This window comes from Pleurodeles waltl, chromosome 7 (genome assembly GCF_031143425.1).
Source record: "Pleurodeles waltl isolate 20211129_DDA chromosome 7, aPleWal1.hap1.20221129, whole genome shotgun sequence".
Classification (NCBI taxonomy): Eukaryota; Metazoa; Chordata; class Amphibia; order Caudata; family Salamandridae; genus Pleurodeles; species Pleurodeles waltl.
The window spans coordinates 909,793,712-909,807,098 of record NC_090446.1 but is presented as its reverse complement, the minus strand read 5'-3'; the positions used below and the strand labels follow the sequence as shown (position 1 = coordinate 909,807,098).

At 40.9% G+C, this 13,387-nt stretch overlaps 1 protein-coding gene across 1 annotated transcript in view; it reads left to right on the top strand.

The window, feature by feature from the left end:
- The window catches only part of NDST1 (N-deacetylase and N-sulfotransferase 1), a 484,786-nt gene extending 476,191 nt beyond the window's left edge, over positions 1–8,595 (top strand). The window contains exon 15 of the mRNA XM_069199555.1: positions 2,355–8,595. Coding sequence (XP_069055656.1) covers positions 2,355–2,474 — 120 coding nt within the window. The 3' untranslated portion in view covers positions 2,475–8,595. The remainder of the gene's footprint in view (positions 1–2,354) is intronic.
- The last annotated feature ends 4,792 nt before the right edge of the window (positions 8,596–13,387 follow it).

The following is a 13,387-nucleotide window of genomic DNA, read 5'->3' as shown; positions in this document are numbered from 1 at the left end:
ACACAAGCTGGCAAGCAGTGTGTCTGTGCTGAGTGAGGGGTCTCCAGGGTGGCATAAGACATGCTGCAGCCCTTAGAGACCTTCCCTGGCATCAGGGCCCTTGGTACCAGAGGTACCAGTTACAAGGGACTTATCTGGATGCCAGGGTGTGCCAATTGTGGGATCAAAAGTACAGGTTAGGGAAAGAACACTGGTGCTGGGGCCTGGTTAGCAGGCCTCAGCACACTTTCAATTCAAAACATAGCATCAGCAAAGGCAAAAAGTCAGGGGGTAACCATGCCAAGGAGGCATTTCCTTACAGTGGGTGATCTGCAACCACACAAGGCTTGTGGGAAGGAGAGGATCTTGTGTCAGCATCAGGGGAGAGTTCACCACCCAAACTTGTCAACACTCTGCCTTCATGCATGGAGATTGAGCAGTGACAGTTGAGAGATTTTGACCATCTGTCTGAAGTGTTATCTTGGCCGCTCACCAAGACTGTATACACCGGCTGTTGGAGCAAGTTTGTGGCATGGTGTACAGACAAACATGTGGACCCCTTTCTCAATTTCTTTTGTTTATCCTTACCCTGGTCCAGAAGGACTTTGCATTGGGCACTTTGAAGGGTTAGTTATCTGCTATTTCTGGTTTCCTGCAGCTGCCAAATCAGCTTTCCATTTTCAAGTCCCTTAATGTAAATAGGTTCCTTAAAGATCTATAGCACATGTTCCCTCCAGCTCTCTCTGTCAATGGGACTTCAATTTGGTTTTTACTTTGTGTGCTCCCTTTGAGCCCCTTCATAACTGCCCTCCCAGGCACCTTGCCTTTTTGGAGGCAGTTACATCTGGCCGGAGGGTTAGTGAACTGCAGATTCCATCATCTGAGCCTCCGTACATCTCCTTGTACCCTCACCACCTGGTCGTTCAGACTCTAGCTTCTTTCATGCTGAAGGTAGTCCCTACATTCCAGACCATCAACTTGCCTTCCTTTTATGCTCTGTTCCATCCCTTTAAGGAGAGGAGAGACACCACTGGCTGGACCCAAAAATAGCATTTTCCTTCTACCTTGACTGCACACGATCATTCCGGGTGGATGATCAGTCATTTGTGGGGTATGTCAGAGCCATGAAAGGAAAGGACGTGCAGAAACGAACCATCTCCTGATGGCATTTTCATCCCACAAGAGCGAAGGCTACGACTACTGCATTAGCAAGCAGGGTTCCGGTCCTGGACATCTGTCAGGGTACAGTGTGGGCTTCGCTGCCCACATTTACCAAACACAATCAGATCCATCAGGATAGGTATTTTGTCCATTCGGTCCTGCAGCACTTCCTAGTATAAATCAAGTTTGCAGATCCTCCTCTGGGGAGGTGTTGCTTGGGTATCTATTCTAAGGTAAGATTTTATAAGATTAATTCCACATCGGATAAATGTTACCTTCTGTAATGCCTTATCTGGTAGAGACTATCTAGCCGCAGATACCTTACTGACCCACCCATTCGCCCCGCTATGCAAATGTAATGTTTTTTTTGTTTTTGTTTAGATACAGGGCTGTTCCCTTTTCCTGGCCCTATTTTCACACACCAGTGGCCAGTGTTCTTTGGGGCTCTGCGCTTCTAGCGGGGAATGTCGTGAAAAGAAACTGACCTCAGTGTGCTGTGGTAACACCAAATAAGCACCACACGTCACTTCCAGCGCAGATGACGCCACTTACCAGAGTGCGGGGGTACTTTTTATGAAAAGTTTTCTGATCTAGTCCGACAGCTGAGGATAATTCTAAGTTAAGGAATCTGTGGCTAAATCGTCCCTACCAGATAAGGCATTACAGAAGTTAAATAAAATGTTTGCAGCTTGAAACTCTTTTAGGTTCATATGCAACCCTCCTGCCTGCCCTTAGGAGGAGGTTCATAGGAGGTAAAAAGGGGGGGGGGAAACAATCTAATATGGTGGGCAAACACATGGGTTTTGTGGGGTTATGGTTGACGTTGTATAGGGCCTCCACCCATGTCGACTCAAACCACAAACATACACATTTGTGAAGACAAAAAGAACCCTTCTGGACCTAAACAGATGTTGGGACTGTGCAAAGTATGTGACTCTAGAAGAGTCTCAAGCTGCAAAATCATAATTACAGGTAAGACTTGTTTCTTCCCTTCTACCCAACCATCTACTGAGCTTACCGAGTTACAATCTTCTGGATTTCACATTAATGGCACAAATGCAAAAAATAAAAAACAAAGCACGGTAGTATGACACACGTGACCACAGCTAGTGATTTATTTGTTATCCTGGAGCTTGAATTCTTCATCTACTGCTGAAATGTTATATATCACTCCATGACTATAACCACGTTTCTTGTTTGCTGTCTCTCTACAGTCAAAAACCTTCCTGAGAGACTACTATCGAGAGCACAATATCGAGCTCTCGAAGCTGCTCTACAAAATGGGCCAGACGCTTCCAACATGGCTGAGAGAAGAGCTGCAAAACGCCAGGTAGCTGCAGGTGCTACCACCACCACAGTGAGCCATTCTGGGTCAAAGTGCAGAAGGAGTTGTAATTCAGGATGATCCAAGATTCAATAGCTGCAAGAAATATAATTGCCCCTTGGAAAGGGCAATTCTGAGCAATATTGAACAGAGTGACTTCCTTGGGGACCAGCCGGTGGAACTTGATGATGCCACTGTGGCTTAGGAAGGAGAACTTTGCCTCTGAGGACAGATTCCTTAAGGTTTACGATTGATGTGTTAACCCAATGTAATGAACTCCTCTACACATACCCCTGCTCTCCCCCGCCTGAAGTCCATCTCAGGAATTCACCTGTTTTAAAGGTCATTTCCTGGATCCTAACTCTTGCAGGCTTAGTGGGTCTTCCAATGCACAATCCTCACGATAGTATTACAGCTGTATACCTGTGGAAGGCAATACCTGTGTAGCAGCAGAGAAGAGAAACGTCACAGACTGATGAGAAGTGCATCTTGTGGAGGCCTGAATCCAGCAGAGGGATCAAGAGAAGCTTTGTCTGTTTCTTGACATGAACTAAAACATAGTTAGTGCAAGCTATCCAACTATGTACCAATTGGAGCGTTTTTATACTGGAACTCTTCGTTGGAAACCTGAACTAGGATGTGGGGTTTCAATTAACTGGAACCTTTACATCTTTTTATGTACATTTTTGTTGACTGTGCAATACTTATTCACCAATGACTGTGTCCCCAGCTCTTCAGATTTCACTGCCCTTCGAGCATCATTGATTAAACATGCTGTCCCTTCCCTTGACAGACTTACATGTGCATTTCCCAAAATCGTGCTTGTTCCCCCAACCAGCTCCAGAATCCCATATCTTTAAGCAATACCATCTGTTAAGTACTGTGATACATTTAAGAGCAGTCAACAAGGTGGCCTTGCATCCAGGTTTGGAATACTTTCGTTCTTCATGCTATATGTGGTCTCTTTCCTGTGGTAAAAGACTTGGGCTGCTCCGAGGAGCCCACGAAATGCAACATGTCTTGCCAACAGCATCTACCTGGCCCAGTCCCTTCGGAGGGTAAGGGGGATTCCACTTCAACAAATCCATCCCCTTTCCCTGCACTGGCAAGGGTGGCTCCATGAACTTCAGTCTCTGAACTAAGGATAATGGTATTTAAAAATACTTTTATGTTTCCATTTATATATATTTTTGCCAGAGGAGTACCAGTTCTAGATCTTCAGGTCTTACTTTTGTGTGAAGTATTGAACTCTGCTTGCCATCACATTGTTTTATCTCTCGACAATTTACATATTATTTTTACGCAGGGGTGTTTATTGTACTGTGCTTCTGTTTTCCATGTGAACCTTAGTTGTATATTTCATTCAGGTTTATTGGTATTAGTTGATCGTATTCCAGGTCCAGAATATTCCCAACTGAGGTTGGTGTTCTTAGTAGCAGTGTCAAAAAGGGACGCAAGGCAGCAAAGCCAAACATGGGACGGTGAGTATTCCAACCTGCAAGGGTGGTTGGCATTGGCCAGTTCGACGCAGAGCAGCTCGACATATTTTTGGGGGTGGGCATGTGGATGCTGGGTGATTGAACATACTTGTACAAAGTAACTGAACTGTTGTGAGTACTGCTGGCAGTGCTGCAGATGTTGTAAATGTGGCCTCACCTGGAACCTGCTTGTGCTGGCCGAGGGACAGAAAGGTTTTAGTGGCTAAACTAACCCTGTGTGGTTCCGCTGCTTGTTAGGTGGGTAAAAAAAAATCCGCTCCAAGTGGGCCAGTTACTCAGCTGTACATTGTGAATATATAGAGGCTTTTGCATGCATGATATCAGCGTGTTTACCCATTAGTGAAAGCATTAAATGCTGGAATGGAAGGCTATGCACTAAATTTGTTTATGCAAGACCTATATGTAGGGCAAAGGGACGTTAGGGCAAGCATTGAATCCGATAATGGGAAACAATGGGGCTTGTAATAATGACGCAAAGTAGAGCCGAGGATGGAAAGTGAACTCTAAATTAGTCTTGGTTCATTTCAAACACATCCAATTCCAAACCCTTGAACACTTGTTAGTTACGCACAGTTTAGTTTAAAAGAAACGGTTTTGAAGTCTCAAGATGTGACACAGGAGACTCTAGTACGTTACAAGACTACACCTGGACACTGCCTAGCTCCCACACAGCATCCCCTCCCACCATCTTCTCATAGTTTGTAGCCAAGCAATTTGCTCGTATGTGAGGCATTAAAATATATATTCCGATATTCAGTGCTCAAGGGTCAAAGAAAGAAAGTCTAGAACCTGAGCAACAGCAGAAAGGGCGAAGAAAAGATAGAAAGGTAGCCCCAAGAGTGATATTTTCTAGTCGGTCATGTAAGTTGTTCTTCAGTATCTCGAGCAATTTGGGGCAGAGCTCAGAATGAGGGGGCAGAAGTTTCATGTGGGCTCTTCGTGGAAGGGGCTTCTCCTCATTTAGTACCATCTTGATGGGTGTGTTCTGGTTCAGGGCTTTTTTTTATGTTTAAGAAAGTGCGTGATTGTCGTCTGAGTTGCTGGGACTGATTTCAAGTTTTATGCAATGGTTCTGCAGATGGCAGTCCACTGGATTGGGATAATTTTGGAGATAACCGTGCCCACTCAATGGTCAATTGGGTTGAAGAGGGTCTGCAAAAAAGTAAAATTTACGTGTCTGGTTCTGGCAACACAATCATGTTAAGGCTGAAAGCTCTTTTGTGAGGGTGGGCGCAGTAGTGATGACCTCCGATCCACTTCTGTTTACATCTGACCTGAATTTAATCCACTTAGGAAAGCATTTGTATTACGACTGTTTAATTTGCAGCAGATGATAGGAGGCGGGTGTGGGGAAAGAAGATTCATTCTTAGAGGGATTTGTAACATCCATTTCGATGCTTCTTTACACTACTTCACTGCATGATGTATGAATACTTATGGGACATATTTCCTGCTCTATCAACTGTGATTTTTTTCTACCCCCATAATTCCTAGATTTGCTTTGCAGACTGTGGCTACATCTATGATTCACTTCCTTGCAGTATCCCGCTCTCAACAACAGCACCATGTTCTCTAAGACCCTGAGCTTTCTCCAGTTTTGAGAAGGACGATAACTTTGCAATTTTACGGTTCTAGTCTGTCTAATCCTCGTAGGAATCTGAATGTCCCTGCTACTTTTCAAAGTTACTGTGAATCTGGAGTTACAGACCGACCACTGTTCTGTGAAAACAAAGCTAAAATGGGACAATGCCCAAAAGAACTGGTTAGAAACGTATTGTGCTACAAAAAACCTAGTTGGTGGCATTGTATTGTGCTGTGCAAAGGTACAAAACCTACTATTCACCTTTAAGGAAAATGCAAAACATAAAAATAAAGATTAAAAAAGTACAGAGGTCACTGATCAGTATTTAAACTCCAGAGAGCCAATACCTCTGATCCATAATGTTAATTTTTTGCTTCAGTATGACCTCACCTCATGTTTTTTTTTTTTTTTTACATGAATCTCTTCTAGATTCACACGCTGCGTGTTATCCTGCGATCGAATGATTGTGTCTGGAAGTGTTCTTTTTAGCTCTCTATCAAATATGCAGAAATTTTTGTTAGCATCTTCGGACCACTTGAAACAAAAATAAAATGTCTTGCTGTGGCAGCAGACCATACATAAGACTTCTTTAGGACTGTGGTCTTCTGATTCATTAAAGATGTCCATGGCCTCCTGTTTCTCCAAAAGTGATAGACGTTGAAACTAGTCTTTCATAGTGTAATCCATCTTGGCCTGTCATATGCACATGAACACATCCTTAAGTAATTGTGCCAAAAAATGAGCTTCTCTGCTAGTCCTAGATTGTGGTGAGGCATATGCTGACAATCTGCCAGTCTGATAAACCAGCACTGGTTTTCTATTGTACACATGTACTAAGACTTAACTTTGAGGTAGCTATTGGCTTTCTAATGGATTAAAACAGAAATTGCACACTCCTTTTTTGGGAAGGATAAGGGACAGAAATTAAAAGAATATTCTTTGTTTCCAAATAACTTACCCGGTTTCTTCTTGGGTTCTCTGGAAAAGTTTAAGGATTAGTTATCATAAGGTGAGCTGTCAAATGATAGGAACATACCGTCCATTGCTTTGAAGTACATATGAAGGCTTCAAACTTGGATATAGTTTGCCGCTCTTTTCGTATTTCAGTGCATTGCAAACAATGTTAACAGAAAGAAATACGTGCTTTAACTGTACTGAAAAATGAAATTTATATAAATATGACACTATGCAAGGGTCAGGAATCTGTACAGTGCCCTTCTATCTCTGTAGGGCATATTGCAAATTTTATTTTTTTCTGTGACCTAGAGGTGCATTGGCTTGCATGGGAGCTTGTGAAGGCTTCAGACAGTCTTGTGAGATCCGGTTCACAAAATAGACTGACATGGTCTTTGAAAAGATGATAACAATACAAGATTGGCACCGCCATAACCGTGTGTGTGTGATGAAAAGGAACACAATGCAGCAGTATTGGTGCAATGCTCTGATGATAAAATGGCACAAAGAAAACCTTATTGAAGTCAAGACAATTAAGTTTCTGTGTTCTCACCTAGTGAGTGCCAGTACATGTCCAATTTACAAGAGGTTAACTGTTGAAGATGAAGGGTAGAGATAATATGACATAGTGGTGACATGGATATATCTGGAGCCAAAAGGCAACTAAGCAAGAGGCTCCTCGCTTGACTGGCTTGATTGAGAGTGGATGGCAAAATGAGTGTAAAAACAAAGAATTTAAAGAGGGAAAATAACTTCAAGAACTTCAAGTACTTCCAACATGACCCTAATTACAGATAATTCTTAATCTGTGCACTCCATACTGTATATGGATTTAAAAGTTCTGGGAAAGTGATTCAAGCCCCACAGGCAGCTCACGTAATTAAGTTGAAGCTAATCGTGGTTACATTACCCTTGATTGTTTCAAAAATAAAGATTCTTACAACTGGGCCATCTACCAGTCAGACAGAATGGCTTTACCTGCCATCCTAATTTGAACTTCCTGAATTTGGAAGCATATCTTCTGAAGTTTGATCCGTTGATTGTACCTCCAGAATGTTAAACATACTCTGGGAAAACAAGATGGTGTACACCAAGCATGTGCTTTAAAAAGATATGAGCTTTACTTTTCAGAAATCTTTTACTGGCCGACAATGCCTTAAAGCAATCTAATGGTATCCTTGTTAGAGCTAGCACTTAAAGGGGTTTGCATACCCCTCAATTAGTGTGTACTTAGCAGCTTTGAAGAGGTTCAGAACGAATCAACTTAACTTAGCCCTGTTCAGAGTCCCATGTTGTGGGGTCTACAGGGACGGGCGACCTTTCAACAACAACAACAAAGGCAGCAAGTCTATAAAAAAACTAAGTTTGACCATAAAAACTGATGTAGTTGCTCCAGTAGAGCAATCTGCATATTTTAGATGCCAGAAGAATGCTGAACTATTAATTGGAGATAACAGAGAAGTTGGAACTAGGTAGCTGTCTGCGGCTCTTAGACATCCAGTTATCGGTAAGCCTGTCATAAAGACATTGAAAGGCAGATCCGGAAAATTCATTAAACTTTGCTGTCATCTAGATGAAAAGCAGTTGCAGGGAGCACCCAAAGCACATCCCACCATATTGAATGAATGCTGCAATGGCAGTCTTCTAAGGTGTTAACCCTGGCAATCTGGTAAAGCAGTTGCTTTACACTGCATGCATATATTTACATGACATTCCTCTTTGTACTCTGACACAAGAAATTATGAACTGATGGGGTAGTTCGTACTTAGAATTCTTTTAGGACTAATTTATGCACTAACCTCACACACCTGTGAAAAGATATTACTTGTTATTTAATGCAAAGCATGTGAATCAGACTTCCATAGTGTAAATCTTATTTGTCTCTGATCATTTGGCACCTTGATCCCCGTTAGATTTGCTCCCAGCCCTTACAGATCCTGGAGAGGTGTAGAATGAGTTTCAAAAGGTCGAGATATTTTTTTTAAAAATCAATAGGCTGATCATGAAACTAATCTAGAGGTGGTACTAAAGCAAAGAGAATTTAAGAGAGTCCAATTACAAACACGTCCTTCAGTCAAAGTCCAGTCTTTTTCCTTAAAAAAAAAAAAAAAAAAAAAACATTAACATTTTATTTAGTTGCAGGATGGTAGGATAACACATGGGAACCCGCAAAACTATTGTTACAGTTACATTTTACTTATTGGCTTATTTACGTTAAGTGAATATAAATATATATATATATATATGCCTAGTAAAAGTGGCTAAAAGCGAAGTTTACATCAGCTTATGAGTGTTGCCTGACGTAAAATTAGGTGCCCTAAAAGTTCAAATCTGCACATGGATTGCTCTAACCTTGTTTTAAAATATGTAGCCAAGTGTTCAAAGTACATCAATCATGTTCTTTCTTGTAGCAAAGACTTCTTCTCCTTTATTTCAATACTATATTGCATAAGTGTCATGACTGATTTGTGACTTTTTTTAATTCACATTTTTATGTAAATGATTGTGCCGCTCTGGTGAGATTCATATTCTAACACCAAGAAGTTAAATGAACTGGAATGAGCAAAACCTAAAAACACAAACTACAAAAAAAACTCAGACCAGAAGAAAACCACTCACTATTCATGTTGGGTCAGAAATAAAGAAAATATACAAACTTGATTATGCATGTCGTGTGTTTATTTTCCATTGTAGGAACCAAGGAGATACTTGTATGACTTCGCAGAATGACATTGAATTCTGTTTGGATGGCTGATAATGGCAGTGTTGTCAAATGTCTGGAAACACGTTTCTTGTGCTCAAAATGCTGTCTGGCTGCAGACACTCACAACCACTGCCAACACTGCTGACCGTGAAGTCACAAAATGTCTACCATATCATCAGAAGCCATTTAAATTTCCTGCGTGAAACACTTGGGTGACCTCTGATTTTGGAATTTGGGTTGTACGAGTGCTGGATTGTGAAGCAAATTTGTGATTAAGATGTTCTAGTGCAGTGGATTAAATAACTCTTTTCTGAGTTGAAAGCCAATTAATTAAGGTATTTAGCAGACTGCAGGTGTGACTAATAGTGAATCACACAGCCCATTATTTCTTCTAGGTCAATAAAAGTATTACAATTGAAAAAGGTAATAGAAAAATTGTTTTTTTGTAGTACTGAAATATAAAGAAATCTGCTATGATAATCATATTGTAAAAAGAAAATTTTCGTAGGTGTAACTCTATTCATGAAATTAATGGCGTAAAGGCAAAATGAAGCAATTTGAAAGAAATAGTAAAAATTATGTAAAATGTCCACTACGAAATCATTAAGAATAAGATGGGCAGTGGAGTTTGAACAGATTTGAAGACAGAAAACTTTTAACTAGATCTTTTACTGCTTGCAGATGAGACAAACCCATGATTCAATGTCCTGTCATGATCAGATCTGCCACCTGCAGTCCGGTTCTGGGGGGACTGAGATTAAGTAGGTCTAGCTCTTGGCTCCTTCAGAGTTTTCTGAATGCCAGTAAACCTGTGGTAAACGAATCCTTCTCCACAGATGTATTTTTACGATTACCAGAGAGTTTCTACTCTTAGAAATGTGGTGTCACAATTGCCAGGAATGAGCCAGCGTGCTTCATTGGTGTTCTTAGGACTTACTTAACGCAAATATTACTTTTTCATAGATTTTCCTTTCATAGTTGTTCTTATGGTTAATATTCACATTTGTTAGGAACAATTTTAATGGGGGCCTGTGTATTCTATGACGTTTCTTTTTTAAGAATGATTTATCATTTTAGATGAACCCCAACTACCAACAGAAGCACACAGGTGTAACCGAGTTGAGAGCTGTTTTGCCTATTTTATCCAACATGTCTACAGAACTGACTCGGATTGTTTGACATTTTTTTAGGGTAAATAGAGACGAACTGTTTTTAGCTCGAGCACAACAGTGAGTGAGATCAACGGACATTTAATTCCCAAAACTCTTGTCAATGCACAGTGTATCCTTACATTTAGTTACACAGCAATAGTTTTTCTGCTGAACGTAGAAAACCATATGAGGACATGTAGTCTGGCTCTCTGGTAGCACCAGATAAATATTATGCACGTAACTTTGCATACTGGATGAGTTTATTTTCAGGGCTGGTGAGGTTTTGAAAAGTGACCCAAAGAATGGACCCATTCACAGGTAAAACATGTTCTGCTCCCAATCCCTAAAAGGACATCTTCAGTGTGAACGTGTGCTTTTGGTAGATGTTCTTTACTCTGACCTTCTAAACTATTTTCTTACATTTGGTTCAAAGGGCAAAACCATGTCTCTCGTCTTACACTGAGGGCAAAACGTGCAAAAATAGGATCGCTTTGAACAAGGCTGCTCCATTCTGAACAAAATGCTCTTCAGCACAACAGTAGCCTACACCGTGCCTTGAAGCCTACCCGTAGGCTTCTAATAGATTACTTGCATAGGTGCTCCTCCTTTAGTTTCATTAGGTAGCGCCTGATACAGGAAATAACTTGTAGAAACTTTCTTAAGCAAGAAATCCTAAATTACATTGCTAGTTTTGGGTGTACTCACTGTTAAAAAGTGCATGTTAACCAAGCCTCATAAGTAATAATTGTTGGTTTGTATAATACTGGTATCCAACGAAGGACTAGCTTGGGCCCACAAAGCCATTCATAATTTGCATTTAAAGTTTATTCAGTATTTTTTTTTTACTGGTTTTAAAAAAGTTATACAAACTATAATCATTGCTTTGATAAGGAAAATCCATATTAGTCTTGGTGTATCAATATACAGAATGCCTTCGTTTAGCTACTGAGGGAATATATTTTCAGTAAAAACGTCTTTTCTTCCTGGAGAGCGCCGCTATTTATTCAGTTTGTTACATGTACACCTAGATCGTTCAAAGACAATAAATCAACTTCATCTTCCACCAAGAGCTGTGAACAGAATTGACGTAGTGTTTGGCATTTCATGCAGTGTGCTGAAAGATAGGCAGCATTTGCAGGCTAACACACTCAATATGGCTGTAACAACAGCAGAGCAAATTAATTTGTTAAGTGTATCTAGTTTACAGAGCCACTTGGATTTGCATGAATTATGAGGCCTTAACACTCCCTTTTTTTCTGCCTTCTACAAGGATCACAAGCCTGGTGTCCACTAATTTACTGCAGTCTCTCTTGCAGAGTACTTTCTGCAACTACCTCCATCTACCACATATATTTCCTGTCTGCACCAGCTGTAGCCAGAAGAATTTTGCTATATTTTTAAGATCCTGGGTTGCATTGACTTGATCTCAAGGTAGTGACTTGAACTGCCTTCCAGTCTTAGAACCTAGCACTTGCTCATGCTGTAGGAAATTGGGCATAATGCTAGCATGTAGAGAATCCCCTCCTCAAAAGATCTATCCTCACAGAGGGACACTAGCTGAAGCTACTAAGGCTGTAAACAATCTTGTATGGACTAAGCAAGTAAAAGGGGAATAGTCATAATAAGCGTTAAAACATTGGGAGAAGAGTGTCCAATAAGGGCAAAGAAGAATGGAGGAGACAGAAAGCAGGAACTAATGGCGAAAGGGATTTTACTAAGGGCTGCGCTATCAAAGGACTCCAAGCTCTATATGAAAGAGTTCTTTAAAATCCGACTGGAGCACTTAATCTCCTCTTGAAATGTAATTCCCACCTTCTGCCTTCAGACGGACGCACTGGGTGGTGATAATGAGAGAAGTGACACAATGCCAGACCTCTGAAGAGTATAAAAATTGTAGGCTTCAAATGGTACTGGTGTTGCGGGCATGACAAATTATCTTTCTCATAAGGTGAACAAAAAAAGGTTGTATGTACATTGATACCAAAGATTCTTCCACATACTGAGACACCCACACACCATTGGACTGAAGAAATCGGAAAGAGTTCAGTGAACCAAGGGGCCTGTTGTATGAAAAAGGCTTTACCAAGACAGAAAAAGCATTCTTGTTAAAGCCCCCCCACAGCTGGAGTCGTGGCCTAAATCTACATCATATGGTCAGCCCTTGAGCATCAAGCCTAACAACTCCCAGTCAGGAAAGCGCTGAGGTTCTCCAGCGGATGCTGGCAAAATATCAAAATATAAAATGGAGGAGAAGGAGATTTGGGGTATGCTGCAAAGTGAGCCATGTTTGTCTCTTTAATGAAAATAAAACTGTGACTGTATATCTAGAGGCACCACCTTCAGAAAGTAAAGATGGAAGGGCCTCACTAGGACCATTCTTCAAAGTGTGGGAAATAGTTGGTCAAGTTAGCAAAGGTGGCAGAGAACTAAAGGATCACTTAGAGATAGAAAATTGATTTCCCTAGACGTAGGAATATAGCAAAATATACACTCAGTTGACCAGATGCCAGCTACATGAAGTGAAATAACTGAAGGATGATATATTTTAAGTGAAAGAAAACACAGGAGCCCTGAATGGCAAAAAAAAGTAGCTACACGGATATTAGAAAAATACATTTCCAAAGGCAAAAGTGACAAATGTGATATTCCAGCCAGATGGGCTACTTGGAAGTAGAATATGAACTGTGACCCAATTCTGCATTGTCAAGACAGACCATCTTACGAATGACCCATTTAAGTAAAGGTTACATAGGCCAGAAGTTCTGAACACATGATAAACACAAATTATCAACCCAGGAAAAAGAAACTAGTTTGGAAACACCTACAGGTTGGGAGAGGCAAGCTCCAGTCTGGTTCAATAAGAATGTAAGGGAGTGTTTACAAGAGCAAACAAACGTGTGATTCCAAATATTATTGAACCGTAAGCATAGGAGTCAGTCTAAGACTTGCATATTAAGGCTTTCGCCCAGGTGAATCAGTCTGGAAACCTGCACATTGTGTGCAACTACTCGAGATTGCAGATGGGACAATTAT